Source organism: Notothenia coriiceps, unplaced genomic scaffold, assembly GCF_000735185.1.
Source record: "Notothenia coriiceps isolate Sejong01 unplaced genomic scaffold, NC01 NC01_scaffold00038044, whole genome shotgun sequence".
Lineage (NCBI taxonomy): Eukaryota > Metazoa > Chordata > Actinopteri > Perciformes > Nototheniidae > Notothenia > Notothenia coriiceps.
Window position 1 is genome coordinate 41,016 of NW_011370745.1, and position 15,791 is coordinate 56,806.

A 15,791-nucleotide genomic window follows, 5' to 3' on the forward strand; every position below is an offset into this window, starting at 1 on the left:
AGAGGATGGATCGTTATTGTGTGCACAAAGGCATCATTTGTGCATCTGTTTTTAAAAGAGAGATAGAGAAAGTGGACAGATGACCTTTTTACAGCGGCTGTTGATGTCGTTAAGGTTCAGACAGATGGACTCAGCAGAGAGAGGCAGGTGTTTCTACTCTTTCTAACCATTTTTCCGATGTCAATGGTATAATTATATTATTAACTTGTTTTTCCTTTATCAAAAGTTGACACTCCAGCAGAGAAAATATTTATTTACTTCCCCATTCATAACCAGTGGAGGTTTGGCCAGTAGTATCCATCTTGTAAACATTAATACAGCAATGTATTACAACTAGAAGTCCCGCTTTCAATAAACCTTGGGTGAAAGAACACTATTAAAGCACGTGTCATTTATTTGAATGCTAAAGAAGTGGAAACTGACGGTATGCAATGTATTTAATGAAGTGTCTGGTAATGACTGAAGTTGGATAAATGCAGTGTAATCAAATTATATCCATTCATCTCAAAAAAGGGAAGTAAATCAATATAAACAATAAAATTACCTCAATAATTACTCCCCGTGTTTGCACATGTTCCTAGTGTACATGTAGATATTTGCCTTCCAACTCTAACAAAGGTTTGTCTGTTGTCTTTTTAGTGACTGATTATATTGCAGCTGTTTCAATCTGGAGCACATTGCAATCACTTCCCTTGAACTGGTGCTCTTTTTTTTGTTCAAGGGCAATTCAGTTACTGGCTGTCATGGGGATTTAATACACAACCCATCAGTCTCTCTTTTCAGCCTGCTGAGCTCACTCTGTGTTCCTGAGCATTTTAGCTGGATCCTATAAAGAACTGCATCAAGGCCACTTTGATAAACAGGCTAAATATCGTAGAGCTGGCTGACTTACTCCTGGAACCCTCGCTGTACCCAAACAGCGTCAGTGGTGACAGACAACAAACCAGACTGCTCCTTGGCCCCAGCCCACAGACAGGCCCGTGTAATTCACTTGCTCTGGCTCCATACACCACACACACACACACACACACACACACACACACACACACACACACACACACACACACACACACACACACACACACACACAGGCTATATATAAGGGGAGACACCAGACGTGTGTCAGCCCTGTCCGAAAAGACTCCGCCACCCTTAATGGAGTTGGAGGGAAAGAAAAGGTCAATCACTCAGTTTTCCCACCTTCTTTCTTTAAGTCTTGTCTGCGTTTCTCTCTCACAAACGTACATATGCACACACACACGTACACTCCTCTCATCACCGCTGCTTCTCCCAAGGATCAATCCATCAATCTCTTCAGATTCAGGTTTTTTTTTAAGCCAACCAGACTATAGCAAAATTACAATCCCAGGAGCTGGGTTTTTCTGCAGCGGTGCGATGCCCAGACACACTGTGTCAATAATATATAATTGTTTTACTTTACTTCTATGGTTTACTGAGAGTGACTCATTTAGTCCTGGAAAATGGAGTAAGAACAAGACTGCCCTCCGCAGGCCAGCTGGAGTAACAGTTTTGACTCAAAAAATAGAAAAAATAATGTTTTTGTGTAGTCTCTGAGATCGTGCATCTTTTATTTTAGAAATCAACACTTTTGTTGTGTGTGTGTGTGTGTGTGTGTGTGTGTGTGTGTGTGTGTGTGTGTGTGTGTGTGTGTGTGTGTGTGTGTGTGTGTGTGTGTGTGTGTGTGTGTGTGTGTGTGTGTGTCTGTCTCTCTCTCTCTCTCTCTCAGGGGGTCGGCTCACTGTGTCCAGCAGCCACACTCCAGGCTCTGAGTTCCCAGTAGGAGAGAATCTGGTCCAGTACACCGCGACTGATGCAGCAGGAAACAGCCGCACGTGCAACATCACTGTTACCGTGCAAGGTGCACATTCCTATTTCTTTCATATTTATTTACTTTTTTCCTCTGTTGTATATTCTGTAAATACATAGTTTCACGAGAATTAAAAAATTGTAAACCTATAAATATCAAAACCTTAGACTAGGCAGTAATGCATGTCATATAATGAAAATGATGCTTTTATCAAAGGCTCTGTCCCTGAAACGGCCTTTAAAGGCCTGGTTATACAAACTATTGTGCACATTATAACTTAAGTTTGGAATTGTGTGTGCCAGGGACGACCTGTGAGCAGCCGTACGTCCCAGTGAATGGAGAGTTCATCTGCTCTGAACAAGAGGAGGGCGTTAACTGTACTCTCCAGTGTAAAGAGGGCTTCAGCTTTACCCAGGATGCAGTGCACAGCTACCTCTGCGCCTACAACGGTGTGTGGGAGCCGCCCTACTCTGCAGACAGACCCGACTGCTCATGTAAGCACAGCACAAGTATTCTGTTACTTCCTGTTTGAATAGTAGGTGACCTACTGTCTATGCTGCACCGCTGCTTCATGAGTGCACTTATATAAATACCTGTATGTGCACATGTGACGGTGCTGTTCAATTCCCTTTCTGTCTTCCCCAGTGAACCGGATAGCAAACAATGGAGTCAAACCCTTTGAGATGCTGTTCAAAGCGTCTCGCTGTGACGATGTGGACCTGATCAAGTCCTTCGCTGGGGAGTTCAAGAGCAAACTGGGAGGCATGGTGAGGAAATATTCACACATACACGTCCATCTACTTTGAATCATCTCTCAAATACATGATGTTTTCTTCTTCTCCAAAGCTTCCCAATATTTGTAGCAGCGGTGACGTCACATGCAAGCTGGAGGTGTTGTCCCAGGGTCACTGTCTCGAGTACAACTACGACTACGAGAACGGATTCTCTATAAGTACGATGTCATGCAAAAAATCAACCCTTATATATTGGAAGCATCATTTTTAGCTCATCCTTCTTCTATATCCGTGCTTTATTCATCAGCACCAGGGGGTTGGAGCAACAGCTGGGGTCCTCAAGGCGCCCAGGATTACGCCTACTTTGATTCGGGCTTTGCCACGGGCAGCCGGCAGCTCGCCAAGCCGCAGCAGGACAGCAGCATGCAGCCCCAGCAGCGCACCAAGAGGCACCGGAAGATCAGAGGACCCACCCGGGACCAGAAGATCCAGATCTTTTTCAACATCACAGGTAAATGAAATGTTATATGCTGTGTGTTTGTTTACTTTTACTGTGTTTTATTTTCATTTTATATCTGTGTTTTTTATAGTCAATACTATGAGTTGTTCTTTAAACGTTGTCCATTCTCCCAGCAAGCATCCCTCTGCCCCTGTCGAGGAACGACTCCATAGAGGTGGCCAATCAGAAGAGACTCCTGCGGACCCTGGAGCAACTGACCAATCGTCTGAAGCGAACGCTGGCCAGGCAGCCGCTGTCCAGTTTCCACGTTTCCTCGGAGATGATCGTGGCTGATCCCAAATCTCTGGAGAGCAGGAAACCCTCCCTGTTCTGCAGGCCGGGCTCCGTGCTCAAAGGCAGGATGTGCGGTGAGTAAAGAAAACACCACAATTCATGGGATTTAAAGAAAATCTAATATTTCTAGAATAGTGTTGCATTTTATCTCTTATTCCGTTTGCTTCTCCAGTCCAATGTCCGGTGGGAACCTACTTCTCTCTGGAGTACCACGAGTGTGAGAGCTGCTGGCTGGGCTCCTACCAGGACCAGGAGGGGCAGCTGGAGTGTAAGTCCTGCCCCGAGGGAACCTCCACCGCCTACCTGCACTCCCGCAGCGTCGCCGAGTGCAAAGGTAAGATGCTGACGCACTGTCAGAACGCAAGTCAACACTGCATTTGCAAATAACTCACTGAAGGTGTTTCATTTGAATATGCCTAAGAAACAGTAAGAGTCGCTTCACACGGATCTATTCGTACTGTGGGGCAACTACCATGCTCCTTTGGCACCACATGCAGGATAAAGAAATTACAAATAAGTCACAAATGGTGCTTGATTTTTGACTATTTACTAAGTTTATCTTACTGCTTTTTTATTAGTTGTCTATTTTGTACTGACTATTTTAATGCTGCTACTTATTTTCTCTAGCTTGGATATGTACGTTTCATTCTTTTAGTTTTTATTTTAACTGCTCGCATCTTTATTTGAAATGTTAGTCCACTTTTTCCTCTTTACCTGTACTGTCCCCTTTGCTGCAACAACTCAGATTCCCCCTCTGTGAGACCAATACAAGATCCCCATTCATATTATTCTCTTTCTAACTATTGCTCACCATGTGTTTGCAGGGCAGTGTAAGCCAGGTAGTAACTCCCTGAACGGGTTGGAGATCTGCGAGTCCTGCCCGCTCGGTCACTTCCAGTCCGGATACGGCGCCAGGGAGTGTCTGGTCTGTCCCGACGAGACGTCCACCGTCACCAGAGGAGCCGTGGACGAGATCGAGTGCGGAGGTGATGCAGCGCGACAGCATGGAGTGCACTCCCTTAATGTCCTATCAACATGTTTAACTCTGGGAAGCCTTAATCATTCTTTAGTGTTTCTAAACGCTGCTAGGTAACAAAAACAAATACAATTCCAGCCGCTACGCAAAAATGTGTCTCTTGGTATTTGCCGTTCATGTGCAATTATATCGGAGAGGCAATTCCAATTTGGAATTTCAAGAGATTGCCCTTTAAAGTTGGATGCTTAAACTGGAAACTGTGAATGTTTCTGCTTCTTGAGTTTCCCAGTTAAAATCGGAAAAAACTAGGCTTCAACTTTTTTGAAAAAATGTTTTGGTAAATTTTGCTATTTTCTTTTTTTTGTGTCCTTTTTGGTGCTCCCCTCCTCTGCTCTGCTCTGCTCTGCTCTCATGCAGTCCCCTGTTCGGCCGGGGAGTTCTCCCGTACCGGTCTGGTTCCCTGTTACCCGTGTCCCAGAGATTACTACCAGCCCGAAAACGGCCGCTCGTTCTGCCTCTCCTGCCCCTTCTATGGAACCACCACCGTGACCGGGGCCACCACCATCCAGCACTGCTCCAGTAAGGAGACCACAACGATCACAAATCCTCACACAGACACACACAAGTACAAACAAATACACACACACGCCCTCCACTTGATTTTCGGTTTGGGGAAATCCAGAACATCTTTGTAGTGTGGTTTTAAAAGGTAATCTCTGTTACTGTCCTGCAGAATAATACATTGGTATCCAGATGTTTGATTCAGGCCTAACTGATGATGTCCCTTATATTGAAGATCAACTTGCCAATATCTAATCCTCTCAATAAAACAGTATTCATTATCATTTATTTTTAATTGAAAACATTTAGATTACACAAACTGTACTTTATTTCACTCTAGGTGTCAAGATGGACGAAGATGATGTTCTTTGACAATGTTGTTCCAATAATGACTGATTTAAATTCATTATTGTTGGCATATGCAGATTTTCAAACAGCAGAGTTCTCTTTCAACACCATTCTGCCGTGTTGTGTTGCCATGTGAAATAAATTATCATACATTTCTACAGGAAATGCCAATTGAAGTCAGCATGGAGCAAATTGGCAGTAAAAGGGACTGTTCAGTGTCTGCCGCTTGGTGACAGCTTCTCTACACTTCCCATAGCTGTTGCCATCACTCGAGTTGCTAGCTGTCTGATCTGTGTTGTTATAGATCAATCAAAGAGAGTAGGAATTACTGCACGTGTCAGGACGGGGGGGAAATGGAAACAAAACAACTTTTATTGCTGTTGGAAATGAGTAATACTGCATGCCTGAAGTGGGAATGAGCAGTGGTTAGGACTTGCTGCCAGGATCCATAAGAATACAGGCTTTTGTTCAAACAGACCATCTGGTAGCGGATGGAAAGATCTTCGCTGTGTTTTTCCGACTTGTCTGAGCTTTCATTGCCTGTTTTTCTCTTTGGGTGTCATCATCAGGTTTTGGCTCCAGCTTTCTTCCTAAAGAGGAGAGTGTAACTGCAGCTCCAGAGGTGGAGGTCAATGAGGACTACCAGGCAAGCAGTCAGGTGAGTCGTCTCTATCTAGGCCTAACTTACATTATGTCAAAAAAAGGATATTTTACCATAAGCATTATAGGTCTCTGACATTTGAAATCCATCATAAGACGCCTGTATTACACATGTTATACGATAAGCTAATTAGTACCACCTGACTCTGGGATGATAAGAGTGGTATTTTTTATTGATACGTTAGAATGAATGTAGAATGAATTGCTAAATAATTAAGTAACATTTCATCTATATCGATAGTTTTTTCAGCTTTCAACTCAAAATGTCAGCATTTTCGTTACATAATGAAATTAATAATGAGCAGCATTTTTTACGAAAAAAACTATTGGACAGAAATTTGATAATGACATTTTAAAATAATGTGCAAAGCATGAACTGAAGAACACACCGGACAGAGTAGTATCCAGATAGTTTCTTTAAAGATATTATTATAGAGTCAAGTATGAAATAGAAATTAAAGTAGAGAACCTGAACCAGTACACAAAGTACAGAAGAAATAAAAAATGCATTAAAAAAAAGACTAACATTAAAACATAACTACCAAACAGAACATGTAAGGAATATTCAAAACCAAAAACATGACAGACCTTTCTGATTGGCTGTTCCTGCAGGTTTTCCACGAGTGCTTCCTGAATCCCTGTCAGAATAAGGGCACATGTGAGGAAGTGGGGGCGGGATACGTCTGCACCTGCATGCCCGAATTCACAGGTAAACCACAGAGATTCACCCGGTGTAATGTTTGAATATCAACAACTTTATTCAACAGTAGGAATAACACGAAAATGTGTTGGTTATACTTCCTGTCATTGCTATTTCGACAGTACCAAGCTGTAACTCTCCTTTGACATTAATTGTAACCACGGTTGTGTTGTATGCAATTCTTTTATGACCATGAGTGTTTGACAGCACCTCTGATATTTCTCTCCCAGGTGCCAAGTGTGAGATCGACATCGATGAGTGTGACTCGGCCCCCTGCCTGAATGGAGGCCTGTGTAAAGACGGGATTGGAGACTTCCAGTGTCAGTGCAAGCCTGGCTATTTAGGTAAAGATCAGTGAGGAAAAAAGTCTCCATTGATAAAACACAGAAAGATTCTCAAAAGATTTTAACAATAAATGTCAGCTTCATTGAGCATCAGCATGAACTCCTGTTGTTTTAGCTTCAAGTTTGTCATCTTATGCAACAGGAAACTAGATGGTTCAAGCAGCCAAAACATGTTATTTTTTAATCACAAACTGTACACTATCCCACCTTTGTGCTTATAGTCAATCTGTTATTGACTATCTGAATTGTCGCCCCCGTTTGTGTCAGGCTCTCTGTGCGAGGCGGAGGTGAACGAGTGTCTCTCCTCTCCCTGTCTGAATGAAGGAGTGTGTGTGGACGAGGTCAACAAGTTCGCCTGCAGCTGTGCCAGCGGCTTCACAGGTAGGGAATCAGTTCCTCATCGCAACAGACACATCTTCTTCTACATCATGGGTTCCAACCTGCTGCTTTCTTTCTTTCCCGTAGGGTCTCGTTGTGAGCTGGAAATAGACGAGTGCCTCTCCAGCCCCTGCCTGAACGAAGGTGTGTGCGACGACCTGACGGCGGGGTACTCCTGTAACTGTGCCGTGGGTTTCTCGGGGGATCGCTGCGAGGTCAACGTCGACGACTGTTACAGCGCGCCCTGTCTGAACGGAGGCTCGTGTCTGGATGCTGTAAACTATTTCAGGTATTGACAATTCTGATAGGAAGCAGCTCTATGCATTTGTAGCTTGAAATTAATAATCGTAAGAGAGAACTTTAATATCTGATGGCGCTATGTCCTGAGTCACCTTCATGCATCATTTTGAATATCAGGTGATTTCAACAAAACCTTTTAAGATGCATCACAGTCATAGAAAGGATTAAATGATGAGGTCAATCTTACAGCATGTTTTAAAAATAGATAACAACCATGGGAATACGACTTTAAATTAAAGACATAACTTATTTCAATGTCTTTACACATCTGTCATCTGCAATCATTTGTTATAAATGATGAATGTGAGACACTGAAAATCCTTAAGAAAGAGCTCTGTGTTTATAAAATCATATTCTAACAATCACTTCATATCAGATCCATTTTCACCCCTCCGATTTTCACATTCCCACATATTTGATCAACTGCTTTCAAAGGACAGCTCCATGGAAAGCATGTAATTGGACCGTGTGCTCCCGCCCTCTCTCAGGTGTCAGTGTGTGGAGGGTTACCGTGGTTACCTGTGCGAGGTGGACGTTGACGAGTGTGACCCGAACCCCTGTGTGAACGGGGCGAGCTGCATGGACGGCCGCGGCTCCTTCACCTGCCGCTGCCTGCCTGGGTTCAACGGGACCAGGTGTGAGACAGGTACTATAGGACAGACGATACATCACCATGGAGACCGTTTGTTTATTTTTTTAAAAACACTTTCTTTATTGTTTTTAGCTTATATAGACAATATATAAGACAGTACACAAACATCCACAAGACGTAACAAAATGAAGTTCATTACAAGTCACATAAATGAAATAAATACATTAAATTAACTTCACAAACACGTGGGTAGGCTAAGAAAGGAAATATCGAAACATGTAGGCAGAGAACTCTCTAGATCCGCATATTCCAGATAGTTAAGGAAAGGGCGAAAAACGTCATGATTAAATGCAATGATGAAATCTTCCCAAAACGTTATTATCTTGGTACTCACCATGGAGATGTCGTATTGTTACAAAGTGAATTGATACAAGAAGGACGAGAACATGTCGTTTACTCTATAAATGTCCCATCAGAAATGTCCCCGGCTTTCAACCTGGACTTTGAGGTGTCTGGTATCCACGGTTACGTAATGATGGATGGAGGGATGCCGGCGCTGACGGAGATCACCTGCACCTTTTGGATGAGGTCGTCGGACACCACCAACTATGGCACGCCCGTCTCCTACGCTGTGGAGGGCAGCGACAACGCTTTCCTTCTCATCGACTACAACGGGTCAGTGATGTTTACAAATTATAAGCGCACATTAAATGATTATCCTGTTTCTTTCTTGTTCATTCTTGTTGATTAAATCCTTTATTAACATCTATATTGACTATTTATTACATTTGTATTTAACTATAAATGCCTAAACCCCTGCTTCTAAATCTGTACCTTATACAAAGATATTTATTCATTTATACGTTATGTACATTTCTACAGCAATGTTCTGTCATGTGAATTTGTTGAAACCTCATGAAGTGTTCTACTCCTTCTGGTTGGATACAAATTACATGTTTTTGTATTCTGTGCAATGACAATAAAGTTGAATATAATCTAATCTCTCTGACCCTTTCCCTCCCTTTCCCCAGGTGGGTGCTGTATGTGAACGGTAAGGAGCGGATCACAGACTGTCCTGCAGTGAACACGGGTCAGTGGTACCACATCGGGGTGTCCTGGAGGAGCTGGGACGGGGACTGGAGAATCTACATCAACGGGAAGCCCTCGGACGGAGGCAAAGGCCTGTCAGTCGGCACCACTATCCCAGGTGTAGTGCTATCCCCCACCTCCTCTCATTCTGCAACAACAATAGTTTCATTCCTCCAATAAAAACAATGATCGATGTCTTTGTTTCTGTACAAATCTAGAGTGTCGTAGCTTCTCATATTCAACTCAGTAACCCAATATATAAGAAGCATAGTTTCTCAGTGAGTTGTGTTTAACCTCTGACCTCCAACATGTGTCCTGTAGGAGGCGGGGCGCTGGTGTTAGGTCAGGATCAGGATCAGAGGGGCGAGGGCTTCAACCCCGTCGAGTCCTTCGTCGGCTCCATGAGCCAGCTCAACATCTGGGATCGTGTTCTCACACCTCAACAGGTACATGAAATCCTTCGTGTGAATATTAATACGATCTGATTTTTCTTATTTGATACGCACTGATCTTCCCCTCCTCTCCCCTGTAGATCAAGGTCCTGTCCAGCAACTGTCCCGCCTCCCATGTGTCGCACCGAGGGAACGTCTTAGCCTGGCCAGACTTCCTCAGCGGTGTGGTGGGCCGAGTCAAAGTAAACCTCAGCAGTGTGTTCTGTGCTGGTGAGAGAGGCGCTACAAAACCATACATTACATTACTGATAAAGTTACTGTAGATCATGAACTCCACATTATTAAATCTATTAAACCAATAGGTGTCAGCATACTCTTCGTGTGATTGAACTAATGCTCTGGGGTCTTTAGTGTTAAGTTAAGACTTAATTGAGGGCTTTTTACTGAGAGCAATGGCCTCAATTTGAAATATATACCTGAAATGGATGTGCACAATGTTTTGGAATAAGATTATTTTAGTTGCTATACCGAAACCCTAAACCCCCCTCAAAACCTGTTCCCTCCAGATTGCCCCAAGCTGGAGAACGCAGTGCCCCACCTGCACGTCTCCACAGTGGAAATGAGTCCGGGGGCCCAGGTGCAGCTGTCCTGTGATCCCGGCTTCTACCTGCGGGGGGAGCCCGTGCTGCAGTGCCAAAACAAAGGAGAGTGGAGCCATCCTCTGCCCAGCTGTGAACGTAAGGGGCTGACACACACACTGCTGTCTGATTTGAATTTCAAATGTGTCCTACCGTATGTTTTATCACTTAACTGAATAAATGAAAGAAATGTTTTCTTCTTTCTGTGTCTGATGTACAACAAAGCAAATTCCTTGTATGTGTAAACCTACTTGGTAATAAACCCGTTTCTGATTCTGATGAGAAAACCTAAAAAACAAAGTAATTTAAAACATGTTCCACTTGCAGGATTTGGTTATATGTTAGGGAGGTAGAGAGCCTTTAAAGTGAGTTTCTCAATAGTATTCCTCCTCTGTGTGTGTTACAGGAGTGTCCTGTGGGTCCCCGCGTCCTCTGGAGAACGGCTTGTTTCAGGGAACAGACTTCCAGGCCAGCAGCTCTGTGGTCTACCAGTGTAACGCTGGCTTCTACCTGCTGGGAGACACCAAGGTGCACTGCAGCAACAGTGGCAAGTGGGGAGGAAACCCACCAGCCTGCCTTGGTACTTAATTACATAACATTATGTATTGTTAAATCAGTGATATATTGGAAAGAAAATCCCTTTTGATTTTGACGTATTACATTCTTCTATGTGTGTGTGTCCAGATGTGGATGAGTGTGCTCTGGGATCTGACTGTGATGAACACGCTAGTTGTCATAATACAGACGGCTCCTACACCTGCACCTGCCTCCACCCGTACAGTGGAGACGGCAAAAACTGCACAGGTAACAAGACGCAGGTCCACAAGCATTCATGTTGGAGAATAAAGACACTTTGAACCATTTCACCTGTCCATTTATAAATCAATGTATTATATGTGTGTTTGTTTGGTTTCCCACCAGCACCAGTGAAATGTAAGGACCCAGGGACTCCAGATTTCGGTCACAGAGAAGGCAGCAACTTTCTGATGGGCGGTGAGATCCTTTATGGCTGCGAGAACGGCTACGAGCTGATGGGCCCGTCCCGCCTCCTCTGCCTGGAGACAGGAAGCTGGGACCATGCTGTCCCGTACTGCAGAGGTAAGGGGTTCGGTGGTCATGTCACGCCATCCTAATGCAGCAGCTGTGTTGTATGTTTTCAGTTGAGATGTTCCTGTTTGAATAACATTTGATAATAAACTACAGTGGCCTGCTGTTTCGCTTGTTGTGTGATCCCTGATTTGACCACAAAATGACACATTTGAAATGAGAACATTCCTGTAACATAAAGCCATTACATAACCATTTGTTGTTATACAATCCACCACAGAGTTTTTCTTGCAAATGTCAGTGAATAAAGAAACGTAATGGCTTTATATGTATAGCGTAACACAGAGGTTACAGGTGGACGTCAGGCTAACATGAAACACTATAAATATACAGGCTTAATAGGAAGAGTTTCAATTTAATTATAGCTATTAAACTCCACTTTATGAAATATTATCAAGGAGTTTCCTCATCAAAGCATTCAGCTAATAGAGCCAATAGGATGAGAGTAACACATAAATGAGACTTCACAAGTTTAACCACAGTCTTTCATTATTATGCAGAAAGCAGAAGTACACTGTTCAGCTGGCTGACAGGCCTGCAGGCTGTTCAAACCTGTCAGTCGCTCCGTATTGGCTGATGACCATCATACTGAAAGTGAAGCTATTGCAGTTAGAAGTGAAGCTGTGTAATTTCAATCTGTAATATTAAAAGCAGCTGAGTGGTGTTCTCTTCCAAAATAGAATATTGTTTCCCCCGCTGAGTCAGTCATCCCTCATTGGCTGTTGATCGTAATATCAAAAGTGAAGTGATCACAGTTAAAGGTGGCACTGTAATATATCTGAGTTATACAAAGCAGCTGCATGGTGTTCTCTGCAGTGTTATGCCTTCAATGTCTGAAATAGATAAGATAGACTGCCTCCTTAAATGTGGGGGTGGAGTTTGAAACATGGGCATTACGGGAAATGTGTAATCCTGTATTTCTGGAGCCTTTACACATGTGGCTACTTTCATTTTGGCTTTTTTATGTTTCTCTTGTAACTATTATTTTATGGAAGTGTAAAAAGTAATCACTAAAGTACCCCTTTAATTGCTTCTCCCCTTCATTTACTAATGCCACTCAGTCACACCACCTTGGCATCTATCCATTTAAACACTTTCCTATGTGCCTCTTTCATCCTATCAGTGTCAAATGTAAGGTGGCATTATTCCTAGAAGATGTCTCTGGTCTACATCCCATCAATAACACTGACAGGGGTCTGTAAACGTGTCTCTCCTTATGGCAATGTGTACAGAGATTATTTTCTTTTTAGATTTGCATTTGGCAATATTATGTTTCTAGTGTTACATTAAAATGACCTGTGTCGCCCTGCAGCTCTATCCTGCCCGCTGCCATCCGTCCCAGAGAACTCCGTCATGACGGGAAACAACTTCACCTATGGAAGCAAGGTGACTTTCAGGTATCATTTGCATCCCCGTGTTGTAATGATCACAGTAGGAAAAGGTGTTACAAACGTGTACATTATACGCTTGTAGTTTCTTATTCACCTCTCTGTTTGTTTTCCTTCTTCTCAGCTGTAACAATGGCTTCCTGCCTCAGATCCCTTATGAGTTCCAGTGTCTCGCTGATCTGAGGTGGAGCGGGAGGCCGCCTGCCTGCCACCCGGTGTCCTGCGGAGGGCCTCCGAATGTGGGGAACGCCGACTACACCCTCACCACAAACACATACAAGTCCACTGTCACATACACCTGTGCTGAGGGATACAGGTATGGGTACACTACTGTTAGTTTTTGTTTAGTATCACCTCTACTCATGTTTGATTTATCATCATATTTAGTTTTTTTGCATGTAAATGGTCTGCAAAAGGCTAAAATCCCAAAGTTCCCTCCAGAGGGAGTTTCTCTTCCACACACTCCCCCTCCTCCCCTGCCTGAAACGCCTCCATTGGACTCCTTTGTTTACTTCCGAAACACAGTGACATCACTATGAAACACTCACACTCCTATTGGCTAGCGCTCAAATCACATTGTGGGTGTTTCTCAATCGCGAGGATGCTTGCTTGGTACCACATGTCTTCCGAGTCACTTCCTTCAGAAGCGAGGCAAGAATCCTTCCTGGTATTTGGAAAACGAAGAGTGGAACAGGCGAGCAAGTGTGCAGGAGTGTGTCATATGAGAGGCCCCGCCTTACATTTTCCGCCACAGATTTTGTGAAATTGGTCCGTGCGCAAAGCATTGTGGGGATTTTAAGACCGCGGAGTCTACACATGTGTAGCCTCGAAATTTCTCGCTACGAAGTTCGCCGGGCTCGGTAGAATTCCAAGTATGCTGGACATTGGAACAGTCCTTCGGCGGCACTCGATGACGTAGTATATTTGAAATAGTGGCTCTGGAGCAGCCTTCCTCGGCATTGAGAAACACCCAGTAAGTGAAAGGTTAAGGGGCGGGACATCTCTAAGTGGTTGACCAATCAAAACAGAGCTGGCCATCTAACCAGTCAGAGCAGAATGGACTCTTGTTTCAGACAGAGGGTGAAAAGAGGTCCTGCAAATTAGCATAATAGGTCCCCTTTAAGTTTAAATAAAACTGAAGTAAAAGTATAACTGTTGTATTTATATTTGCGGAGTCAAAAATTATTTGTTTTTCCTTTTACACACTACAGTACATAACCACAATGCAGTTGTGACCTAAAATGTAATTGTGAGCTCCATTTGATGCTCTGTTTACCATTTCATCATGCTTTGATGTATTTATTTCACAAAGGGTCCTGTATCCATCTCTGTGACACTTTGATTGCAGTAGAGTGAGTGTGTTAGCTAAATACTGTGTGTTACTGCGAAGACCACAGGGCTCCGTGGAGGTGGTGTGTGAAGCGACAGGAGAGTGGAGCCGGCCCAGCCCCCGCTGTGTGAACGTCCTGTGCAGCGAGCCCCCCACCCTGAAAGACGCTGTGACTGTAGGAGAGATCTTTGAGCTGGGAAACAAGGTGCACTATGTCTGCAAAGAAGGGTAAATGTGGTTCAAGTCTTCTCAGTTAACACGCTGTTGCTAACAGTGATTGAATAAAGTACATTTAAGCCATTTTTGAGGAACTAATGCTACTTTATACTTCTACTTCACTTCATTTTGGAAGCCAATATTGTACTTTTTACCCCACTACATTTATTTGTCAGCTTTAGTTACTATTTACTTCACAGAATCGGATTATTAGCACATTCAAATATGACAAAGTATCTGAGTACTTCTTCCACCACTGTTTGCTGATGTTACAACTCAATTAGAATGTTCCCTTTATCATATCAGGTTATATTAAATTGGACTCCTTTCGCTCATTTCCTGATCTTTTCGGCCTTCTCCACAGCTACACTCTGATTGGTCCAGAGACCAGAGAGTGCCTGCCGAGCGGTGATTGGAGTGACAGCTCCGCCCAGTGCGTCCCCCGCTCCTGTGGCCCGCCGCCCGCCATCGAGCACGCCGAGCCCTACGAGAGCCACCAGCTGTTCGGAGACACCGCCAACTACTACTGCACGGACGGATACACCGCCGGCAACAACTCCAAGATGGTGTGTAACGCTCAGGGTGTGTGGGCCCCCCCCGATGGCCTGCAGGCCCCCTGCTGCATCGCAAACTTCTGCCTGCGTCCACCTGATCAACCCCACGCTATTCTAGATTCAGTCAATAAACCCAAATACACCAGCAACACCGAAGTGAGCTATAAATGTGAGGAGGGCTTCATGCTCAACACCACGGCCACCCTGAGGTGTCTGATTGGGGGGTGGTGGGACCCCTCGCCCTCTGATATCGGCTGCGTCCCGGTGAGGTGCTCCAGGCCCGAGAGCATCGACCGGGGCTATGTGAGCGGGACCAACTACAACTTTGGAGCCGTGGTGGCGTACAGCTGCGACAAAGGCTTCTTGATCCGAGGGGAGAAGAGGAGAACCTGCAAGGCAGATGGAGAGTGGGGGGGGGCTCTGCCTTCCTGTGTACCCGTCACCTGCCCCCCCCATCCTACACTTAAGAATGGATACATCCAGGTAAGACACATCCTGCTTTTTCCCACTCAAATAAACTGTGTCAGAACATTGTCTTTTTAACTTTGTACTACCGTAATTTTCGGACTATAAGCCGCGCCTTTTTCCCTATTTTTCGACGCTGCGGCTTATATAACGGTGCGGCTAATCTATGGATTTTTACAGCTAACGGCCAACACCTTTAACTCTATGGGCTCTATGGCCGGTCCGCGGACCCCCACCTTTAAGCGGTGGGTTCCAGCAGGAAAAGCTGGAGGCCGGAAAAGAGTGAGACAGGTAACGCGCAAAAGTAAAAGTGTTATAGTCCGAAAATTACGGTACTATTTATTTATTTTTTTCATGTTTTAACGAACTTAAAAAGGGAAACTATAGAAAGAAAATTC

The 15,791-nt window shown here is 44.1% G+C and overlaps 1 protein-coding gene across 1 annotated transcript in view; it reads left to right on the forward strand.

Annotated features, from left to right (window-relative positions):
• Positions 1-15,791, forward strand: part of svep1 (sushi, von Willebrand factor type A, EGF and pentraxin domain containing 1) — a 53,834-nt gene that overhangs the window by 27,551 nt on the left and 10,492 nt on the right. Inside the window, exons 10-36 of the mRNA XM_010797502.1 lie at positions 1,748-1,879; positions 2,131-2,322; positions 2,474-2,595; positions 2,675-2,780; positions 2,870-3,073; positions 3,196-3,429; positions 3,528-3,689; positions 4,180-4,341; positions 4,749-4,910; positions 5,810-5,898; positions 6,513-6,609; positions 6,831-6,944; positions 7,212-7,325; positions 7,410-7,611; positions 8,111-8,268; positions 8,691-8,889; positions 9,246-9,421; positions 9,625-9,749; positions 9,836-9,965; positions 10,262-10,432; positions 10,740-10,913; positions 11,018-11,137; positions 11,255-11,431; positions 12,753-12,837; positions 12,953-13,144; positions 14,219-14,386; positions 14,739-15,411. Of these exons, the coding sequence (XP_010795804.1) occupies positions 1,748-1,879; positions 2,131-2,322; positions 2,474-2,595; positions 2,675-2,780; positions 2,870-3,073; positions 3,196-3,429; positions 3,528-3,689; positions 4,180-4,341; positions 4,749-4,910; positions 5,810-5,898; positions 6,513-6,609; positions 6,831-6,944; positions 7,212-7,325; positions 7,410-7,611; positions 8,111-8,268; positions 8,691-8,889; positions 9,246-9,421; positions 9,625-9,749; positions 9,836-9,965; positions 10,262-10,432; positions 10,740-10,913; positions 11,018-11,137; positions 11,255-11,431; positions 12,753-12,837; positions 12,953-13,144; positions 14,219-14,386; positions 14,739-15,411 (4,640 nt within the window). The remainder of the gene's footprint in view (positions 1-1,747; positions 1,880-2,130; positions 2,323-2,473; positions 2,596-2,674; positions 2,781-2,869; positions 3,074-3,195; positions 3,430-3,527; positions 3,690-4,179; positions 4,342-4,748; positions 4,911-5,809; positions 5,899-6,512; positions 6,610-6,830; positions 6,945-7,211; positions 7,326-7,409; positions 7,612-8,110; positions 8,269-8,690; positions 8,890-9,245; positions 9,422-9,624; positions 9,750-9,835; positions 9,966-10,261; positions 10,433-10,739; positions 10,914-11,017; positions 11,138-11,254; positions 11,432-12,752; positions 12,838-12,952; positions 13,145-14,218; positions 14,387-14,738; positions 15,412-15,791) is intronic.